The following is a 22,678-nucleotide window of genomic DNA, read 5'->3' as shown; positions in this document are numbered from 1 at the left end:
GGGAGGCTGGGAATCATGACAGACTTTGGGGAGATTTCAAGAGGATGGCCAAAGCAGATGCAGAAAAGAGATGAGAGACAGGCGGGGGAGAGGGGGCAGACAAGGGCAAACAGGATGGTGCCAAAGGCCATGTTGACCAACTGGCCAGGGGAGGATCCCAGAGGAGCCGATGGGCTCCCCACTTGAGCCCCAATCAGCTCTGAGCCGCCTCTCTGGAGCAGGTCCTGCCCCATCAGGCTGGGGGGTGGATGCCAGCCTCACCTCACTCGGGTGGGAGAAGAGGGGTGCCACCTCAACAAGAGAAAGGTCTGAGGCTGCCCTCCCACCTGGCCTTTCGCAATATCTCTGGAGAAAGGTCAATGAAAACAGTGGACTTCCTTCCCACCCCCCAAGCTTTCAGGGCTGCTTTCTCATTCTCACCCATTCAGGGACGCCCCAGGGCCAGGAGGGGGAGGGGGAGGGGGAGGCCCTCTAGGAACCAAAAACAGCTTCTGATCAGGCCAGACGGAGTTGATTTGTCTAGGGGGGCACAGGAGAAACAGACAATTCCATGCAAAAGGTTAATCATTAATAAGCTGCTAGTCCTCACTACCTACTGGCGGCAAGAGGGCCCCTTCCGTCCCTCCACCACCGGGCAAAGGCACCATGAGAAGCTGCCTGGCCTTTCCGCTGCTGCTCCTTCTCTGCGTACTGCTTGCTGAAGGGAAGCCCGACGGCAGAAGAAAGAAAGGTAAGCCGCGGCCTCTGGGAGGGGGCTCATCTCGTGCAGCCCCGGGGGATTGGGAAGAAGGTCCGGCTCAAACAGCCCCCGCCCCAGCTTCCAAGGGACAAGGTGGCTCTTCCCTGTTCGCCGGAATTGGCGCTTCCCATCCAGAGAACAGGAGAGGCCCTGGGGGGCTGACTCTGCCCCCGAGTGTGGTCGGGAGCAGCAAAGGCATCTCAGCATGAAAAGGGAGCGCGGCGTATTCATTCATGGGGAAAGAGAGCGAGGAAGGGAGGGTGGGAGGGAGGAAGTCCAGCGGAGTTTACCTCCACCTGGCTGAAGAGGGACCCATTTCTCCGGCCCTCGATTGCAGCAGGCAGGGGGGGAAGACCTGCCACATTGTCCCTGGAGTCTGCTGACACTCACTTGTGTTCCCAGAGCAATATTCGCCTGCTGGATTAGCAGCAGCACCCCTCCTCTGGCCTGACTCCCTGGCACATCCTGAGCCTGTCCTTCAGAGTCCCTTCTTTCTTGGCCATCAGCTACTGCCCCACACTTTGGGGCCTGGATCCTCCCTGCATTTATTCACAAAACCCAGCTAGGAAAAGGCCCCGCCTAGACTCTTATTTCATTCTTCTCCTTGGGAGGGATCTATTGCTCCCCTCCCAGATGTTGGGGGGGTGGCAAACTGTCATCCAGGGGTCCCCAAAAGGGAAGCAGAGCCTCTCAGTCTCTTTGCTTAGCCCAGATCGCCCCACACCCTTGTGAGTCCCGCAAGGCTGTTTGGGGCAGCCCGGCCCAAGTTTCCCTCCTTCCCTAGAGCCAAGAATGGGTTAGGGAAGCTCCTTTGCCAGCAGCCACTGAAAGCCACCCAGGACTCCCGAGCCAGGACTGGCTGGTCCTGGGTAGCGAAGGGGTCCTCAGCCCTTCATGAGAACTTTGGACACCGGCCAGACAAACAGCTTTTATCTCCGGACAGGAGTAAGCGGTGTTTGCTTAGCAGCTGCACTGAGGATGTTGATTTGGGCTTCCTTTTCAGGCAGCGATTTGGAGGGTGGCAGCTTTGCCTGCTGCCAGAAGGATCAAGAAGCAAACTTTTTTTTTTTTTTGGGGGGGGGGGGGGGCTACAAAACAAAAGATTGTAATACTGCAGGACTAGTTGGAGATTTAAATTGAGGCTGCATGAAAGTTACTTTTGCTTGAGGGGCTGAAGGAAAATTAATTTTTCCCCCTTCGTAATTTCTGCAAACTAGATATTTTAAATATAAAAAAGAAAACCTGGCCCTCTTTGTCACAACTTAGAAAGCAAACAGACATACTGGGACCAATTGATTAAAAAAACCCTCAGTTTCTCCATTTTGCTGGTGCCCGAATTCCTTCTTAGCTTTTACAGACTGGCTGTAGGGGAGATTTGGTGATGGGGTTCCAAAAGGCGCTGGCTGATATTGGGGTTGTCGCAAAGCTGTGGGAAGCCCTGGAAGAATTTCTTCAAGGCCCCCACTGCTTCTTCCTCAGCTGTTTGATGTAAGAGAAGCCACCGGTGGGCTCATTTCTGAGCAGCTGAATTCTGCCAGCCTCACCTGCTCCCTCAAGCAGGGGACTGTCTTCCTTGAGCTCCTGCAGAGCAGGAGGCTGCCTCTTTGCCTCAAGGGTGCCCCACATTTCCTGGATCAACTGGAGAGCATCTAGCTCTGTTTTTAAGATCAGCTTCAAGTCCTGCAAGTCCTGTGAGCTGCAAGAACAGAGACTTCCAGCTAGCTAACAGAGGAAGAAGATGGTTCTGGGTTGCAAAGACTTGACAATTAATATAATAAGCCTCTTAGTGCACTCCAGACTAATCTGATTAAACAAAGGATTTTTGATATTTTTGATAAGCCACCACTTTGAGGTCTTAAGTGACACCCAGGTAGAAAATGATCTCCTTTGGTAACATGTTGGTAGCAGATGTTTGCTGTGAGCTTTGAAGGACGATCAGCTGCACTGAGAGAGGCGGATTCTGCTCAACCTGCTATTTTCCTCTTTCCTTTCAGTCTCCATTTATTACAAATTCCTCAGATAAGAAATAGAGGCAGAGATGTGTGAAATATTTGCCTTGGTTAATTATGAATGGGACAATTTAATTTCTTCCCGAGTCTTCAGGCTTTGCATTCAATTATTCTGGACCTGCAAATAAGAAATGTGTGGGAAGAATTCACCCTAGTTAATTATGAATAAAGGGATTTTAAATATAAACATAATTTATATTTATATTATAATTATATATAATATAATTATAATATAAAAATATATAAATATAATTATTTATTTAAATATAAATTTAAATAAATAAAAAATAAAATAAATAAATAAATACAATGCAGAAGCCACATAAATTTATTTATTTGAATAAATAAATACGGCCTGTACCCTTTCTGAATTAACACATTGCAGAAAGCAGAAGCAGCTCTCCCTGCGTTCATCTCTGCTTCTGGCTGTAACAGAGACGGTCCTTTCTGGCTGGGAGTGCAGCAGGAGTCTCAGAATTGGGGACAGAACCCCAGATTCCTCCCCTCGAGTTCTGCTGCCCTAATCCCAGGGGAAGGGCTGGGGAGAAACTGGGCTTGGTTGGCCCAGCAATGGCATTCTGCAGCGCCTGTCATTCCCTTTTGCCCTGGGTTACCTTTTATGCCCAGGAGCAGATGAGCTCATGAAATTGGAACAGATTTTCTCCTCCCCACGAGGGCCTTCCTTCCGGAAGAGGCAAGAATGTTGCTCTTGGTTTGCTCTCTTTGGTGAGAGATCATGGGGGCTCCAATGGCACCAAAGGTTCTGGACCAGCCGGGTCCGCCTGCAATGAAGCCACCACCGCAGTCAGCTCAGCAGAGACTTGGCCACTACTTGAGCAGTGCTGGCGTGGGTGGCATCGCTTCTGCTACTGAAACATCACCTGGTGTGGAGCTGCTTCTGAGCTTCACCACCTGGGGAGGAAAGGAGAAACGCCCAGGAGCAAACTGGCACTTTGGGGAATGGAGACAGCAGGGCCACGTAAGGGCCAGTGAAGAACACCGGCACTCCCTGGGTTGGAAAGCCAAGATCCAGGAAGATCTTGGTTTTCTTGGTCCCTCAGCTGGTGCAGTTTCTTTCCAAGCACAGCTTGGGCAGGAGACCAAGCAGGATCCACGGAGCAAGGCATTGTATTGCAGTCCAAGTGCTAACCTTCGTTTGTCCCCCCAAAGACCACCTCCCCCTCCCCCAGTTAGGGCAATTCAACAGAATTGAAATGAGCCAATAGGGTTTGCCCAGAGTTGTCCGGGATATCCTGAGTCTTTTGTCCATGGCTGCATCTGACATGGCTCAAGCAAAGTGGACTCAACAATGGAAAGTCTCCCTTTTGCCCAGGAAGAGCAAACAGAGGAAGTGGACGGCCAGATTAGAAGATCAGAGCAATCTTCTGGGCAGGTCTCTGACTCATTCAGCGGCACCGGTGACCTCTGGCGCAATCTTCCATTCTTTGCCGCTGCAGCCCCCCCCCCCCGCAAAGGGAAGGAAGGTGGGCCCCAGGGGCCAGCAGAAGGGGTTTCTGAGGCCCCTGGGACACCAAGAAAAGCCACTAGCAACTCCCTGCTCAGCTCCATTGCTCAGCAAGCAAATCCATAGCCTTAATACTTGCCGGGTAGCCTGGCACTGGGTGCTTCCGGGGGGGGGGCAAGAACATCGCTTCTCTTTTGCATTTCTGCACCTCAGATCTCCGCTGCAGGAGGGCAGGGGCTCTGCGTGCCTCCTTGCTGCAACAGATGGGAGGCTGTGCTTCAATGTTACGCCTGCGCTTCTTGCAAAGGCCTAAGGAAAGTCCTTCAGTTTTATCAGGTCAGGCTCCCAAGCCATTCACGGAAGAAAGGAGAAATGAAGGGAGAGGGGATTCTGCAGCAGGACATGAGAGGCGCTGCTGGCTTTGGGTTCTGCTGGACTGCTGAGAATGGAGGCTAAAAATAGGACCTAGCAGCCCCTCCAGTCTGCAAAGCCTGCCTTGCTTTTTTGGGGGGATTGCTCAGATGCACCCCTCAACAGCAAGTTGTAGTTTTGGGATATATTGGAAGGGCAAGGAGGGGACAAGTGCTCCAATGATCCCCCACTCATAAAGGCAAGAGTCCAAGACGGGACAAACTGTGTGGCTGAAACTCTTCCAGAGCCTGGATAGGGGAGGGGAGAGGCACCCCAGACCTCTGGGAGGCTCACTTTGTGTGAGGGTTGCAGTGGGGCCACTTGCTCCTCCCAGGCTGCCAGACGTTGAGTGGCAACATTGTGCTTCCTCTGTTGCATTGCAAAGACACAAAACTCATAGGTTGCTATAAAGGTACTTTAGATGGCCCTCCGGGGGTCCCCCAAACACAGGGGCCCCAATCTCATCAATGCTGGAATGTCTCAGTATCCATGATGCTTGGTGGAGTCCCAGACATTTTTTTCCAATGTGACCTTTTCAGAGTCTGTCTGACTCGCCAAATCTGGGCAGATGATCCCCCAAAGGGCCCCTTTGCAGGTTTGTGAGTCATGGTGTGTGTTGGCCTTAACGGCAGGGAGACTCATCAGGAAAACAGGCTGTGGACCTGGGAGGTTGATCTCCTGGGCTTTGGCTTAGTCTGCTGGAGGAAGGCAACTGGGCTCGCTCAGAGCCACGGCAGGATTGGGCAGCTTCTGAGTTAAGAATCGAGCCAGAGGTAAGTCGTGAGAATGTTGCCCAAACAGCAGCCAGCCAATGGAGGGCCTAGCGCCCCACATCTCAGAGCCAGAGCAGGGCAAACCCCCTTTGCTGGCTGTCTCTTCCAGGCTCCCATCGGCAGCTGCTTCCCACCAGGAGAGGCTCTTTCCGCTTCAAGGCCACATTCCTGCTGTATTCCAACAGGGCGGAGCAGGGCTGCCTGATTGAGCCCAGCCAGGAGGAGGCGCTCAAGCAGTGTCCCTTCAATGCCTCCCTCCCACTGGTGATGATCATCCACGGGTGGTCGGTAAGGGGTCTCGTCCCTTGGGAGGGAGGACGGCTTGTCTTGCTGCCACTTCTGTCCATTCCTTGCACGCAGCTGAGGTGGCGACACACCGGAGCTGGGGGTGGAGAGCTTCCTTGGGGGAAGAAGCCCTGTATCCCCCCTGCCCCTGGGCCGGAGGGGCCCACGCATGGTCCTGAAACACAGTCCTCTTCACAAGAAGGAACATGCCTGCTGCTCCAAAAATGACTCTCTAGAAGGAACAGCCTCCTCCCCACACCACAACTTGACACCTACCCATGGAATTGTGGCACACATCTTGCCCCTTTCACGGCAGCTCCTGCAATAGCAGAGGGACAAATGGGATGTTGGAGGGCCAAGGCTGCCTTTGTATGTGTGGTGGTATCATCTACCCAGGGCTGTTGGGAACTGGGAGGTGCCCTGGTCTGCTGGCACACAATCTGCAAGGGGGCCATTGACCCCCAGGCCAAGGTGCTTCCCTTCACCTCCTGTGGCTGCAGGTGGACCGGAGACTCGAAGGCTGGATTTGGAAACTGGCCGAAGAGCTCAAAACCCAACTGCCTGACACCAACGTTATCATCACTGACTGGCTCTCTCTAGCACATGCACATTACCCCATTGCGGTGCAGAATACGCGAGACGTCGGCCAAGAGATCGCTCGCTTCCTGGAATGGCTGGAGGTAAGCAGCGAGAGGAGAAACACTTAGGCGGCTTGCTCAAGAGGGCGTCCCTCCAGCTGAGGATACCCCTGAAGGGGAGCCAATTGCAGCCTTCGGAGCTGAGCCACCGTTTGCCCTGGTGGGCCGTGTGGTCACAACCACAGTGGCTCCGATGGACCAGCTCAGGCCTCCCAGGTGGCCGGGTGCTCTGGGCTGGCTCAGGGGACTGTGGAACTGCTCACTGCTTTGCCTTGGTCCTCCATCCGTTCCCGGCTCTTTTCCAGGAAACTGTGCAGTTTCACCGGAGCAAGGCTCACCTGGTGGGGTACAGCTTGGGGGCCCACGTAGCCGGTTTTGCCGGCAGCTCCATGAGAGGCAATGGGAAGATTGGCAGGATTACCGGTGAGTCCATCAGCCTGGTCGGACTTTGCTTCAGGGTGAACCTGGCCATTTGGGTGGGCAGGACTGGCAGCTGAGGGAAAAGCCAGCTCCTTGGCTTCTGATAGAGCTACATCTGGAGGAAGTTCCTGAAGCTGGGTGGGAAGGAGCATTTCTCCCCGAAGGCTCTGCTGACTGGCTCACACTTAAGGGGAATCATTCTCTTTAGCTTGCTCAAGGGAAGAGAAGGCTTCCGCCCCTCTACAGCTCTGGCTACCCTCCTTTTCCAAAACCTGGAGGTGGGCTCTTTGGCCAAGAGCTGAGGATCATTCCTGGGCCATATTTCTTGCAAGCCTCACTGTGTCTCCCTTGCAGGCCTGGACCCTGCCGGCCCCCTCTTTGAAGGCATGTCCCCCACAGACCGGCTCTCACCAGATGACGCTGACTTTGTGGATGCCATCCACACCTTCACCCAGCAGCACATGGGCCTCAGCGTCGGCATCAAGCAGCCTGTGGCGCACTTTGACTTCTACCCCAATGGGGGAACTTTCCAACCTGGCTGTCACATCATGCACGTCTACAACCACATCGTGCAGTACGGAATCACAGGTAGGAGAGGCCACTAAAGGAGGCCCCGGGGGCTGGGAGCCTTCCATCCGAGTCCCTCAGGGCTGGCAGGAGCCCGGAGGCAGAACTCGGAGTGGAAAGCAGGCTGCTGAGTAGGTCAGGGCAAGCCAGAGGCTGAATGAGGCGTTCTGAGCTTTAATCACTGGGCACCTTTCTCATTTCTCTCTCCCTCATTGACTTGGCATTCCGCCTGCTCTGCCTTGCCAGGAGTTCTGGGAGGAAGCACCACGGGTCTCCATGGCCAGTTCCCTGGGGAACAGGGCTGAAATGCTACCAGTTTTGACTGGTTTGGCTGAACCGGTAGCGATGGTGGCGGGTGGTTCAGAGAACCGGTAGCGATGGCAGCGCGAGGCTTTGTCCACCCGCCTGGTCGTTACTTCCTGGTTTTAACCAGGAAGTAACCTGTTTTTTACCCTCTGTGCATGCGCAGAAGGGTTTGCGCATGCACAGAGAGTCTGCGTGTGCATGTGATGCGTGGCACATGCACTTCCAAACCGGTAGGGAAGGTAAGTAGATTTCACCCCTGCTGCGGAACCTACAAGGGAGGAATGGGGGGGGGGGGGTTTGCTGGGAGGGTCCTAACCTTCCATGTTATGACAGCCTTTAAATCAGAAGGAGAGCTCATCTCTACACCAAGATGGCCAAATGGGGGTCTCCAAGCAGAGGAGCCCTTGGTTCACAGGCAGGGCACTCCCTGGCATGCCAAAGGACCCGGGTTCCTGGGGCTCTGGTAATGCTGAGTTTGCTGCCGACTTAGGATACCAACCCGGGCTTGAAAACCTTGACCTCTTGATCAGTAGGTGATCCCTCCCAGTCTGCCCATGGAATGATTCAAAAGGAGACCAAAGAGGGTGGAGGGACTCTGGCAGTAGCAACTGGAGAGGAGTGGTCAATTCTGCAGCTGGTGGGACTGAGAAGCCTCTGACTTGCTCAATGCCACCCTTCTGTTTCCCTGCAGGGCTGACCCAGACGGTGAAGTGTGCCCATGAGAGGTCGGTCCATCTCTTTATTGACTCCCTGCGATACAGCCAGAAGCAGATCACAGGCTATTGGTGCAAGAACATGCAGATGTTTGACAAGGGACGCTGCCTCGACTGCCGGGCCCACCGGTGCAACACCCTGGGCTACCACATTCGGAAGGCCAGGGTCCCTGGCAGCCAGAGGCTCTTCCTGAAGACCCAACCTCAGATGCCCTTCAAAGGTTGGTGGGGGAATGGGCAACGGTGGACCAGCCCCAGGGGGTCTTGTGGATGGGCCAGACTCTGTGCAAGATGTCCTCAGACAGTAGCGGCTGTAGAGATTCCAAATGGCCCCAGTTCAAAGAGGAAAACAGGCTGACCACAAATGAGACAACCAGCCCTCTGAGCGAGATCCTGCCCTTGGGGCCAGCCAGCTTCATTCGTGCAAGTAGGGGGTGCCAGAAGCTCATGTCTATAGCCCTTAAAACCCCAGGAAAGGCAGGGAAGCCCCTGACCTGATGTTTGTGCCCCTTCCTAAGCAGACGTACATACCTGGCTGTTCAAAATATTTTGGGAAGATTGCCTGGAACAAATGATCACAAACTACCTGGAGGGATGCCCAGATTGCCAGCGGGGCAGTGGCCGGTTGTCCACGCAAGAGTTGGACTCAGGCACCAACTTGAGGAGGGCTTTACTCTCCCGAGGCCCAGCCTGCCCCACGTGCCTCCCTTGCTAGGCTTGGCTGTGCTACGTACAGAAGAAAAGACGCCTGAAGCTCTCCAGAATAAGAGTTGCCTTTCACAAAAGCTAACAATAAGGACAAAGCAGCTATTATTTTAGGCTCCATCAAGTGACCTGCAATTCCTTTCTCAAAAGACCTTTGCAAAGACCATGTGAGGAGCTGAAGCAAGAATGAAAAAAGACACCAAAATGCCCCTCCCCCAGTCCTAGGGTACCCTTCTGCAAAGGCCGTGGGTGGGTGTTCAGGTCAGCCTTCGGGCAAGATTGTCTCCTGCACAAGCGGCTGATGTGGCCAGAGGCAGTCCTGAGGGTCTCCTGCCAGGTCTGGGTCTGGCTAAATTCAGAGGACGTGAAGCCTTTTCAGAGGCCCCAGATGTGTGGGTGCTGCAGTCCTGTGATTTCTGGCCAGGAAACGGACCTCAACAGAGTTGGGGAGGCTCAGCTGAAAGGGCTCCCGGAGGAACGCCCTGCCTGCAGTGAGGCTCCAGGTGTAGATGTTGATCAGAGGGCCTGAACATTCTTTAGAGCAGAGAGAAATAAACGATGAACTGCTATATATATCTTATGTCTCTATGGAAGTGAAAACTCACCTTGCTCTCTTCTCCTCTCCACAGTTTATCACTATCAGTTTAAAATCCATTTCATCCACGAATTCCAAGAACCACGAATTGATCCAACGTTCACTATCTCGCTGACTGGCAACAAAGATGACGTGGAAAATCTCTCCATCACTTTGTGAGTTCCACACTTTGCCCAAGGTGGCCGATGTTGTAGGCCTTGGCACAAAAGCCACACTTCACATCATGTGGTGCTTTGGCATGTTTCTCACTGAGGCTGATTTCCTCAAAGTGCCCCTTCATGTGGAGACAAAATGGCACATGCACAGGTAGCGGCACCTTTATAGCTTCTCATTTCTCCCAGGGATGCAGGGGTCCTGGAGCCAGATGTCCACACCTGGACATAATTTTTGCTTCAACCTCTTTTGTACTATTCTCCATCCACCGACTCTTTTTGCATCATTCTACTTGAAGTCAATAAACCATAGATACATCGATCCTCTTAGTAATGTACATCTGTAATCGTTGAACATATCGTTGTTTTAAATTGGGAAATTTGTCACTGCTGCTGCTGAGCTGGCTCACGGCAGAGACGATTTGGTGGAAGAGCAGAACACAAACAAATGAACAGACCCCTCTGTGCCATGAAGCCCCAGGCAGTGGGTCTTACAGGGTTTCTTCTTCTCTCTGTTAGAACTGAAGGCATCACTCAGAATAAAACCTACACTTTTCTTGTTCCTCTGGATATTGATATTGGAGAGCTGATGATGATCAAACTGAAATGGGAAGGAACGGCCATCTGGGAAAACATTTGGGACACTGTCCAAACCATCATCCCTTGGAGAAAGGGGGACCGTCGGCCAGGACTCATTGTGACGTCCATTCGAGTCAAGGCAGGAGAAACTCAGCAGAAGTAAGTGTGCCCAGACCTGTGCAACAGGGGCTTGCTTTCCGCAGCCAGGTCCACCAGCAGCATGGAAAAAGTGAATAACTATCATCTTCATTTCATAGCTCTCAGACTGCCCCTGGCCTTGAAGAAGAAACTCACTCTTGGTTTAGTCATTAATTTTTCTCTTTTCCTTCTTTTCAGAATGATGTTCTGCTCTCAGCGTGTGGATAATTTGCACCTCTATCCAGGTCATGAGAAAATGTTTGTGAGATGCGAAGTCAGTTCCCAAAAGCTGAAATGAGAGTATGGATGATAAGCAAATGTTTGAAAAAGCTGGTCCAGAGGGGAGGCGTCTCAGCGTTATCTTTTCCATAGGAAAAGAAAAGAAAAAAGGAACACTTTTTTTTGTACAAGCACGCCAACGTGAAACCTAAAAAAAGTGATGGATCAGGATGTACTGTAAATTGTATACATGCAAGACTAGATTGAGTAAACAAATAAAAAGTGAATAAAAAACTGAAACTAAATCTGCCTTGTGCAGAAAGACAATGAATAATCCACGTCTTTGGACTAAAAAGTCTTTTTTTCTCCTTGAAGGGGTTATGCTGTTAGGAAGTTAGGGTTAGGATTTCTGGCATTACTGTTACTGGTCTGGCTGGAAGGAGGGGGTGGGGAGGGCTAATCACTTTTCTTTTGGCCATGCTGGCTTTGGCAGATAAGAACTGGACTCCAAAAACATTTGAACGGCTCATTCTGATGCGCAAACACATTTGCAAAGCAAGGTCAAATACAATTACTTCATTAAAAATTAAGGTTGAAAAAGCAGCAGTTCTGAAGAAGAGACCGCTTCATCTTGCCTAACGTTGCCCTGGGGAGAAAGCCGGCTCCATTTGGCAAAGCATTCAGGAGAGGGTCCACTGTCCATCTGAGCGGAGGCTCTGAAGGCCATAATCTCAGTCCAACACCTCAAAGGGTAGGAAATGGAGAGAAGGGAAGAGGCTTCTAGAGGAGGGCCAGCTGAAGGCTAGCAAGGACCACTTTCAGAGAGTTTAGGCTGACCTTGCTGATAAGGGTTGTGCCACAAGCTTGGGGGAAGGAGAGGCGGACCTGTATTCCATATACGCACATACCCCTTTTCTCTGCCATATGGCACAAACATATCTTATATTAAATATTTTGCAATTTGCTGACTGCTGTCCAGAATCCCAGGATAATAATAGAAATCTAGTTGCTGGAGTGCAAAGAATATTGTAGCTGTGCAAATTAATATTTTCAGAAAGGTGAAGCAAAGGGCTTCATCTTCTAATGGGGTGCTCCGTTTTCAACAGAATCCAGCAACAGAAGCTGCCTTGCCAAGCCTGCTATCGTTAACAGCTGTCTTTCCCCTAATGTTGCACTGAGGCTCAGAAGAATGGGAGGGGGGGACCCACAAAAGTAAAGCCCCCTCAAATGCTGATGGGGCCACCTGATTGAAGCACTATCTGTTTTAGGGAGTGTGGCAATGCTTGCAAAAAATGGCTGGGTCGCCATTTGCGTGGTTGTAACTGCCCCCCCCCTCCCTCCAATCAGAGCAAACGAAGAACTGACTTCCCACCTCCCTTCAGTTCTGAAGGGCGAGCATTTGTTGAGCCACAAGAATCCCTTGCAGGGAGCAGGAAACACAGTAGGCAAAGGGCTCCATCAGCACTCCTGAGTTATGGCTGATGGAGCCACATTCCCTCCCTTCCCAAGACCTCCAAGAATCTGGAGTGTCATCTTTCTCCGAGCTCCTCTCCAGAGTCTCGGGGGTGGAAGGGAAGCCCCTTAGCTCCTTCTGGGAAATGCCCTTTCCAAGCTGGGCATAACAGCTGGCCATCCTGGGTCCTCCCTGGAGAAGTGGAAGCCGTCATTCCACATTGCCAGTGCAAGGCGGCAACTGAATCGGAGCCGTAGCTGCATGGACTTTTGCCGTAGCCTGTAGACGGGTTTGCTTCACTTGCCTTCAGACTCACAGAAAGAGGGCAACTTCTGGAGTGATTTCATCAGGTCTATTTATTAATGCATTTCAAGTTTCAAAAACCCTTACATCTGTTTGCACAATACTTCATATTTTTTTGCAACTTTTTAGTAAAAATTTCCAAAGTGAACAAAAATTACTGTATAAAACACAGTGGACATTAAACTGACAGTAGTATTAGATCGCAATTTGCCTTGATAGTTTTATTTTACCACATCTTGACTTGCATTTGGAGAGTTCAGTGCATTTTTTCTTTGCAGAAAACATGAAACTTTGGCCCCCAGTAAAAACAGGGCAGCCGGCTGGCTCTCTGCCAAACACCCCCTGCCTGCCACAGGATAACATCACAAGCAAAGAATTTACATGGTCCAAGATCTACCATACTTAAGAAGTTACTAAGACCTCTTGTAGAATAAAAGCCACCATTTCAGAAATGCAAACCTAAGCTTCCAGTCTTTGCACAGTCTGAAGAAGAAAAAAAATCCCAAAATGTAGTTTAAAATGATTTAAAAGCAACTACAGAGACTTCTAGCTAGTTAGGATCCTTCAGAATTATTTATAATCTATTAGTCTGGGGGATTCATGTACAAAATTTGTCTCTAAACCATGTACAAAAAACCTGTATTCTGAAAAAAGTCACCACATACTGTACAAGTTTTACAAGGAAGAGATTCCCATTATATTCTTTTAAAGTTTGCTGCCTTGCAAGTCACACAATGAGACCAAAATGTCTAAATCTCATACTCTTGAAAAACCAAAACAAAATCCACAGCTTGGCTAGCACCCCCCCCCATCCCACCCACCAAAATACAACTGGGTCTCTAAGCAAAGCCAGAAATATTTTGCAGCCATTTGGTTCCCAATCAGCTTGGCGCTTTTGGAAAAACAGAAGCAGTGAAGTCAAGCTTGAATAATGCCCTCTTCCATTTCCTGCATAGCAGTTAAGCATATTGTGACATTGCTTTTTCTCTCTTTTAAAAAAAATGCCAATTATATACACTTGCAGTAAAAACTTTGGGCCATTGTGCTGTTTGAGATCCTCTTTAGTGCCTTTCACATTCCCCAGCCTACAATAGTTAACACAACCACAGCAATTCCCACAGTAGTGGTTTCTGTTTTAGTGGTTATCTTTTAAAACAGTTTCATGCTGAAAGATTACCCCAATACTTGTTAAAACAAAACAACAAAACACAGCTTTACTTTCTCGCAAATTTTCAGAATTGGGATCCTTATTACCACTTATCAAGGTGACCAGATTGCCAAATAATGACAGAATAGGCAAACATTTCTTTTTTCTTTTTGAATCCTTCTGCGGCCCACTCAAGAAGTCAGGCAATCGATCGAACCGTTCAGCACCATCCCAGGCAGGCGAGCCAAACTCCGGACAAGCTCTTCCCATAGCAGCCTCCCTAGAGCAGTCTGGAATCCTTTCAGCAGAGCCGGGCAGGGAGAGGACCTGAACGCAGCACCTGGACAGCGCCTCAGCGGTAGTTCTGACCGAAACAGAGATGCATAAAAGTTGCACGGACTTGACGTGATTCACAATTCCTGTGTAAAGCATTACAGAATCCTGGACCTTTATACATCATCAACCTTCTGTTATCCTGAGTATGTCAATTAAACAGTAATTTCTTCATTAAGAGCATAAAAGGTTTATAATATAAAGGAACATCCATATTGCAATTATATTGTTTTACAATTGCACACAGAAGTACAGGTGTACATTAGAAATACAATGTCTGCATATAACCACTTATGTACATTGGCAAAGTAACGTCTCGCTTCCTAGCCTGGGCAGCCGAAAGAGATGCTTTGATTCCTGCAGAGGTTCCATCAGAGCTACCTTTGCCTACAAGTGAAGGAAAGGCATCCATGAAGAGCCAAGGAGGAGAGAAACGCCTTGCTTAAGACTGCTAAAGATCTGCTTCACGGCCAGCCACTTCGCTTTGGGGTAGGGAAAGGGGGGTCTCAGAGTCTGAGAGCCTCCTCCATTGACCAGGGACAATGACTTAATACAGGTTTTCTTTGGAGTGAAATTTTCCCACTGTAGGCACTAGGAAGAACCAAGGCAAAAAGCAGCCCTTAGCGTCTCATGTGGCCCATCTGGTAGCTCTCTCGGGGCCTCTGGCGTGGAGGGGCCTGAGTCGTTGGGGGGGGTCTCCTTCGCTTCAAAGTGCCTGCAGAAAAAAAAGGGGGAGAGGCATGTTCAGAAGCTGCTTTGCCCAGCCAGCTGCTCCCTGCACACCTGCGATCCTGATTTGCTGACTGTGGCTCAGCAGCGTAAGCCAAGCCTTGGGAAGATCATTTTCTGGAAAACAAGGGGCACCGCCAAGCACCAGCCACAGCCACATAAACGGAAGCAATTGTCAATGCTCTAAATTCTTTCACAGGCACAGGGGCGATGAGTAGTAACTCAAAACACATTTCCCCCTCCCAAATCCCCACTTGCCTGACGGCTCAGCTACTCCCCCCGTTGGTTCCACCCCTGCAGGCAGGGCAGAGCCGAGCCCTCTCACGGGGTTACGGCAGTTGGGTCCGTCCCTCCTCCAGCCCTGGCATGTAGCACACACATTCTTGATGCGGTTCAAACTGGAGCCCGTCGTGCTCCTCCTGTGGGCTATTTTTCTTCTTTCACCCCAAGTTGTGCAGGGCGCCCTTTCACCCTGTCCCCACAGCCAGTTTTTTTGCAGGACTAGCAAAAGCCTCACCTGGAAGGGGTTTGGGTGGTGGCAGCTTCGGATTGCTGCTTGGGGTGTGAACGCTGCAGATTTTAATAAATCCCGCCATCAACATGATGAGTGCGATGCCCATGAGCAGGACGGCCCACCAGTGCGCCTGGAGTTGTGAGACAGAAGAAACAAGTCTATTTTCCCATCTGACCGGGTGCTATGAAAGCTCCAGGCACAAAGAAGAAATGCCACCCTTCAGCGCTGGGAAGCCAGGCTGCCCTTCGCCACAGGCTCCTTTAGCAATAGCACTTAGACTTATATGCTGCTTCGCAATGCTTTTATAGCCCTCTCTAAACAGATGACAGAGTCAGCATATTGCCCCAACCAATCTGGGTCCTTTAACAGCTTCTTTCCCTTAGGGGCAGCCTGTCTGCACCCAGCCCCTGCAGAAGGGGCTTTTATTTATTGTTATTTATAAAATTTATTGGCCGCCCCTCTTATCAAACGGTAACTCTGGGAGGCTTACAGTTACATATACAGTTAAAATAAAATATTGCTCCGGAAGCAGAGGAAGAGGTGGCCTCCAGAAGAACAAATAGGGGATGAAATGTTTTGGGATAAACTGAAGAATTGCTGGGATATGTATTTAGAGATGCTATGGGAGTCAGCAACATTTGAAGAGAGATTGAAGCAGCTGTTATAAAGGGACTCTCCAAGAAAAATACAGTGAAGAGAAAGTGACAAGAACACTGAAGGTGGTGAGGCTGCAGGTGTGCAACTGGGGAATGCTTATGGAGGGCCTGCATGATTTGCTTCATGTATGCAAAAATTCCCTCTTTGCCCTGAGAACTGGAAGAATGCTATTGTTGCTTCCTAGGCAAAAGAAAAACTAGCAAGTGAATGCAAAAACGGGAGTTATGGAATGAATGTCAAAAAGCAAAAATGGCAACCTGTCAGACACACAGCATGGTGCTGGTGTAAACTACTTTTTACTAGGTTTCCTTGTCTGAGATCTTTAATTTCTGTGATCTACTTACTAGATCTACTCTCTGCTGAACTCTCCTTAACCCTGAGAGGGGAAATTGTGCTTGGTGCCACTGCAACCGTGTTCAAAGGGGACCCGTTCCCTGAATCCTTGAAGCAGAATCGGGGCTCCCGGGCGTTTTCCTCTTCCACTCCTTGCAGTGCACCCTGTCTCCAAGCAGTAAACAAACCCACCGTGAAAGAGGCTTTTTTCTTAGGCATTCTTGCCAGATTTCTTCCCATACCTTTTGAACACGGAATATTGATTTTAAATTGTTTTATCTCAACTTCAGAACATAAACATTTCTTATTTTTGCAAAGAAACTGGCAAGGTTTGTTCAGAGAGTTCCTTTCAACTAACCACAATCCACTCGGCAATGTTTTCATAGAGTTCTGGGTTGAAAATGGCCTTCTTGAGCCTGGCCAGGGGGCCATCTGCATCCACCAGGCGACAGCGCATGAATACATCACAGTAGCCTTTGAAATCGTTGCAGGGGGACCCAGGCTGGAGGGTGATGGTTTTGAAACTGAAGTGGGCCTTCCATGCTTCAGAGCCTGTACTGGCACACGTTTCCGGATGCACTGGAACAAACAGAAACAATCTGCACCTCAATATTATAGTTTTCGGAATAGGAGTATTAGGGTTTTGCTGTTCAAAGCAGAAAAATTACTGGCACGGAACGGTCAAGCCAGGACATTGCCATGAAAGAAAGAAGAACCATGCAGAAAGATGGTAGTATTTATCCATAATTCCCAACAGGACATAATTATGGCCTTATTATGCCTCACTACCAAGCCTCTGCTCTCCCCAGCCACGCTGGGACCAAGTGGGGCACCACTCTTCTGAGGCAAGCACCTCCTTTTAAAAGCTGAGCAAGAAATGATTTTTTGGCTGATTAAAAAAGGCTGGAATGGAAGGACACCAAATGATGAAATGGTTATCTGAAAGGCTGATGCCTCTGTACTTTTCAGGTCTGAGACCAGGGGTGAAATCCTACCGGTTTGGGTGAACTGGTAGGGATGATTGGCATCCGTTCGTCAAACTGGTAGCAATAATCCCTGGTGGACCCGCCCACACCCACCCGGTCGCCTCTTCTGGCTTGCTCACCCCTTCTGGCTGCTCAGCCCACCCACCCACTCCCACCCTATATAAGTTCCCTTCACCACGCGGCCCAGCTACTTGCCTCACCAGTCACCTTGCCTGCTCAGCTCACCAAAGGTAAGCAATGCATGCCGCCCACCCGCCCTTCGCCTTAGGTCGGGGCCCAGGGACATGCGATTCCCCGAGGCCCTGGAGCCGCTGCCTGCTCACTGCCTGCCTTAACCGAGTCGGGGAATGCATCATTCCCTGGCTCCAGCCTTGCCCCGGAGCTGCTGCCAGCTCACCGCCAGCTGCCCGCTTTCCCTTTGCCATGCGACGTGTTCTTAACTTCCTCCCATGGCTGGCTGCCAGAAAAGGCAAGCCAGGGCTGAGCCGTTGCCACTGGACTCCCCACCAGCCCGCATCTCGCCCCCCTTGTCGTAAGATGCCTGCAGCCGCAGGCTTTTTTTTGGTGCGCATGGAGGTGCTTCTTGTGCCAAAAGATGCAGTGGCTGCAGGCTTCTTGTAGTGAAAGTTACTGAAGCCGCTCCCTTTCTTAAACGTGCCACCGCCATCACCGCCTTGTTCCATGCACTGGCCATGCATGCACACACCGTTTATTTATTCATTCATCATTCATCAGTGGCAGCAGGCAATGGTGTGTGCATGCACAGCCAGCACATGGAACAGGGCGGTGATGGCACCAGCGCATTTAAGAAGGGGAGCGGCTCCAGTAACTTTCGCTACAAGAAGCCTGCAGCCGTTGCATCTTTCAGCACAAGACGTGCGTCCAGGTGCACCAAAAAAAAGAGGCTGTAGCTGCAGGCATCTTGCGACAGCGGAAAATAGGCAGAATAGAAATTAATTTTTTTCCCCTACTGGGTTCTGTGGGCATGGCTTGGTGGTGGTCATGTGACTGAGTGGGCATGGCTGTGAGTGATGATGAGTTGGCTATGCCCACTCAGTCACAGGAACCCCCCTCAACAAGTCACGCCCACAGAATCGGTAGGGAAAATTTTTAGATTTCACCACTGTCTGAGACTGCAACTGAAAACTATTTCAACTCCAGAGGCATCTGCTGAGCTCCAACCAGACATGAAAAGAAAAGGCAGGAGGACTCTTACAAAGGAGGGGCGTCCCCCATTTACCCATGAAGGCTTAGGTAATGAAATAGTTACTCTACTGGATCCCTGCATATATTAAAATAGGCGGAATGCTATAATTCAAATTTAAGTTGCTTAGCATAACAAAACATACTTCTCTTCATGCAACAGACGTGGCATAGTTCTTTGTCATCCTTTGCATCAGAGCTTGCACAGGTGCATTCTTCTAAGTCGTATTTCTCACAAATGGACCCGGCACATTGCTGGGGAAGAAACAGACTAGAGATGTTTTATCTCATCAAGCTCAGAATGAAACCATACAAAATAGTAAAATGAATGTGGTGGCTCATTTTGAACTTCACCATGTTTGCCCTTTTCTTTCCTACAAATAAGAAATCTGTCTGGCTACATAAAGCAGAGCCAGGAAAAGGTAAAGAGTTTGTTTCCCCACTTTGCCTCCCCAGAACACAATTCTGTCCCAGCACCGCTGACGTTAGGACAACGTTGTGGATGACTGGAGGCTTCCTTCTTCTCCAAAGAATGTTTGGGGCAAAGAGCCTCTTGGACTGACCACAGACAAATGGGGGGTCTGTTTCAAAAACAGTCAGTACAAACATTTTGGTTATCGATCTCCAGAGGAAAAGAAAAGGGCTGCTTTTCCTGGCTGTCCAAGGAAGACAGCTGCAACGGGTCAACAGAAAGCAGCGCCATCCGCTGGAAACATAAACACTGGAGCCCAATGGTCTGCTTTGTAAAAACACCTCTAGGAGGACTTACACCATTGATGCAAACTTGGGTGTGTCTGTTGCACTCGGTCAGGTTTTTTTTTGGTGCAGATGTAGGGCAGAAAGAAGAGTTACCATTGCACCTCCCTTCTTCTGCACACTCAGAATCATTCCGGCACTTTTCCCGTTCTTTCTTGAATTCACAATTCTGTGTACAACAGGGGCCTTCACTGGGACTAAAAAGGGAGAAAAAAATTATTGCCATTCCAACAAGCCTCATCATTTTAAAAGAGATCTGTATTTATCCTCTGTGAGAGCCCCACTCCCTGCCACCCAATAGCTCACTGCCTGATTTCCCTCTGAAAAGCCTCAGGAGAATCTGTGCTCAACTTACTTTGCCCACAATCCAAGAGCTCGAGTGCTTTGAGTGGGACTTAAAAAGAGTAGCCTGCTAGGATACACAAGGGCTTCTCCTCCAAATCAGTTTAAGTCTTTGATATGATCTCTAGCACAGTCCTTATTTAAATAAGGCATCTTTCCAATTCTGGAGGCAGCAATCAATAAAATAATTTCAATCCACCAGCAATGAAAGATAATGAAAATGGCATGTAATTAAGCCAAGTTATCAAAAGCCAGATTCGCTAGTAGATGTATTTCCCAGCCCTGGAGCTGAGCATGAGAAGCGGGTTCTCTTCTTCTAACTTTGCCTGCCACTAAACTTTGACCCAGGGTTTGGGATGCCTACGTTGCCAATTCTGATCATTAGCAAACAGATTGACAGATGATGCTGTTAATATGGCTCTGCACTACAACATCTTGAATCTCCAAAGACCTATGCAAGGGTCCTCTTTGTAGACTTTAGTTCAGCATTCAATACCATCTGTGTACAACAGGGGCCATTCTTCTAACTAAGCTAAACCAGCTAGCGGTACCTCAACACACTTGTAAGTGGATCACAAGCTTCCTAACAGACAGGAAGCAGCAGGTGAAACTAAGTAAAATCACATCAGATACCTGTACAATTAGTACAGGGGCCCCCCAAGGATGTGTGCTTTCTCCACTTCTCTCTATATACCAATTACTGCATCTCAAATGATCCATCTCTTAAACTACTGAAGTTTGCAGATGATACAATATTGATTGGTCTCATTTGAGACAACGATGAATCCGCATACAGACGGAAGGTTGAACAACTAGCCTCGTGGTGCGACCGGAATAATCTGGAACTGAACACACTCAAAACCGTAGAAATGGTGGTAGATTTTAGGAGAAACCCTCCCATACTACCACCGCTTACAATACTAGACAACACAGTATCAACAGTAGAGACCTTCAGGTTCCTGGGTTCTATCATATCTCAAGACCTAAAATGGACACCTAACTTCAAAAACGTCATCAAAAAAGCACAACAAAGAATGTTCTTTCTGCGCCAACTCAGGAAGCTCAAACTGCCCAAGGAGCTGCTGATCCAGTTCCACAGAGGAATTACTGAATCTGTCATCTGCACTTCTATAACTGTGTGGTTTGGTTCTGCAACCCAACAAGACAGACACAGACTTCAGAGGATAATTAGAACTGCAGAAAAAACAATTATTACCAACCTGCCTTCCATTAAGGACCTGTATACTGCACAAGTCAAAAAGAGGGCTGTGAAAATATTTACAGACCTCTCGCATCCTGGACATAAATTGTTTCAACTCCTACCCTCAAAACGATGCTATAGAGTACTGCACACAAGAACAGTTTTTTCCCGAACGCCATCACTCTGCTAAACAAATAATTCCCACCAGGCTGCATTACTATTGCTATTGGTCTTCTCATCGTTCCTGTCGCCCATCTCCTCCCACTTGTAACTGCATGACTGTAACTTTGTTGCTTGTATCCTTGCGATTTATATTGATATTGTTTCCTAGTATGATTTGATTGCTTATTGTACCATATGACTGTCACTGGGTGTTGTAATTCTTGATGAGTGTATCTTGTCTTTTTATGTACAGAGAGCATATGCACCAAAGACAAATTCCTTGTGTGCCCAATCACACTTGGCCAATAAAGAATCCAATTCAATTCCCATTCCCATTCTATTCTATTCGGAAACAATCCATTCCTGTAAGCCAAGGTTGCCCTGCCTCCTTCTAGGCCAAGGCCGAGAGAGGGAGGCCTCCTCAAGAGCAGAAAAGCCTCTGAACCTGCAACTCTTGCTGGGTCTCAGCTTGCACTTCTTGTCCTCCGGCTGGTTGGCATCGTAGCAGCACTCATCTTTACACTGGTCACTGTAGCCACAATCACACTGCTCGCCTTGCTCTACCAGCCCGTTTCCACAGATGGGCTGGCCAGATTCTGAAAAACAGGAAGGTCCTCTGAAGGTGAACCGGGGAGAGACTTCCTTAGACTGAAGCAGAATACGGGACCTCCCTCCCTCCTTTTCTGGACCTGCATCCCTTCTATAAAGCAGCCGCCATGCGGCTCTTTCTTAGCCCAGCCAGAGATCTATCTTGCCAGCCTCTGGCACATTCCTTTCTCTAAGATCCTCACAGGAAAGGAGGAAACGGTGGACTCGGCCTTGGCTGCAGTTCAAGGGCTAGAGTCACGTTTCATCCTGTGTATAACACAAAAACTCTGAGCTTGCCTAAGAACTCATTAACGAAGGGGAGAGTTTTGGGTACTTTTTACTAGAGTTGGTGAAGTGGCCTGAAACAGGAAGAAAGAAGAATAATTTCCGTGATTTTCAGTACATGAGCAAATTACTCAGAACATTTTCTATGCTACCAGAGCCTGGTCAGAGCACTAAGCCTGTAACAATGGCATTTCTGGAAAGGGCCGGGAGAGAGGAACCTACGTCACTTTAGGGTGCAAGGGTGTGCACGCAACTCTTTGGCATCAAGTGTGTTGGCTCACGGTCAGCCAAACGTTTTGCCATTCAGATGGGCAACTTCTGAAAGTGAAGACTCTAGCCGTGAAAGTATGTGACAACCAGACAGATCCTCGTGGCCACTGACAAAAGGGCAAATCCAAGCTGATACATTCCAAGGGTAGGTTGGAGGAGATCAAGAGAGGCCTTCATCTGCCTCAGGGAGGACCAGACACAAAATACCCTTTTAGTAAATGAAAAGCTACAGAATTTCAAGCTGGCCACAGGGATGTTCCCTGTATCTTCTCTTCTCATTGCCATCCCATGAAAAATAAAGAAAATTGTGTAGAAGAAATACCTACCAACAAAACAATTATTCCTCTTCTTTTCAAGGACTTGGCTGATATTCCGAATACTACAGATAGAGAATTTGTTGTTGTTCAGTTTGTCACCAGAGGTTGCCCGTGCATACATTATGTAATTGCCATTTTCTTTTTGCCCCAGGTTTTTGGACTCTCCCGGAGTGCATTCTGTTCCAGAATCATGCTGCAAGAGACAAAAATTGTCAGCTTTCTTCACTAGAAGCTCTGTGATTTTCTGCTCATCAAAGAAGCCACTGTGTTCAGGTGAGGAGATGCTTAAAGCCTCCCAGAAAAAAGGTAGAATGGCAAGTAGGTGAGGTGGCTGAGAAAGAAGCCAGCGTCCCCATGATTCACTCTAAACATCTTCGCAATACAT

General features: G+C 49.3%; 2 protein-coding genes across 11 annotated transcripts in view; one reads left to right on the top strand and one right to left on the bottom strand.

The window, feature by feature from the left end:
- Nucleotides 1–502: 502 nt before the first annotated feature.
- On the top strand, nucleotides 503–11,048 carry LIPC (lipase C, hepatic type). Its single transcript, XM_034409346.3, has 9 exons — nucleotides 503–730; nucleotides 5,507–5,685; nucleotides 6,183–6,362; nucleotides 6,626–6,743; nucleotides 7,095–7,328; nucleotides 8,305–8,547; nucleotides 9,661–9,781; nucleotides 10,298–10,516; nucleotides 10,694–11,048. Exons 1-9 carry the CDS (start codon nucleotides 646–648, stop codon nucleotides 10,791–10,793), a joined length of 1,479 nt encoding a protein of 492 aa, XP_034265237.2. The 5' UTR covers nucleotides 503–645; the 3' UTR covers nucleotides 10,794–11,048.
- Nucleotides 11,049–12,505: 1,457 nt separating this feature from the next.
- Nucleotides 12,506–22,678, bottom strand: part of ADAM10 (ADAM metallopeptidase domain 10) — a 29,166-nt gene continuing 18,993 nt past the window's right edge. For all 10 annotated transcript variants that reach the window (XM_034409327.3, XM_034409329.3, XM_034409330.3 and 7 more), the window contains 7 exons: nucleotides 22,303–22,486; nucleotides 21,279–21,429; nucleotides 19,142–19,325; nucleotides 18,519–18,627; nucleotides 16,542–16,762; nucleotides 15,197–15,323; nucleotides 12,506–14,665 (listed from right to left, as the gene is read on the bottom strand). In XM_034409327.3, the coding sequence (XP_034265218.1) occupies nucleotides 14,571–14,665; nucleotides 15,197–15,323; nucleotides 16,542–16,762; nucleotides 18,519–18,627; nucleotides 19,142–19,325; nucleotides 21,279–21,429; nucleotides 22,303–22,486 (1,071 nt within the window). In that variant the 3' untranslated portion in view covers nucleotides 12,506–14,570. The remainder of the gene's footprint in view (nucleotides 14,666–15,196; nucleotides 15,324–16,541; nucleotides 16,763–18,518; nucleotides 18,628–19,141; nucleotides 19,326–21,278; nucleotides 21,430–22,302; nucleotides 22,487–22,678) is intronic.

This window comes from Pantherophis guttatus, chromosome 13, assembly GCF_059756535.1.
Source record: "Pantherophis guttatus breed Tessera chromosome 13, ASM5975653v1, whole genome shotgun sequence".
Lineage (NCBI taxonomy): Eukaryota > Metazoa > Chordata > Lepidosauria > Squamata > Colubridae > Pantherophis > Pantherophis guttatus.
The sequence above is the reverse complement of the archived record's forward strand: the minus strand, read 5'-3'. Positions and strand labels throughout refer to the sequence as shown.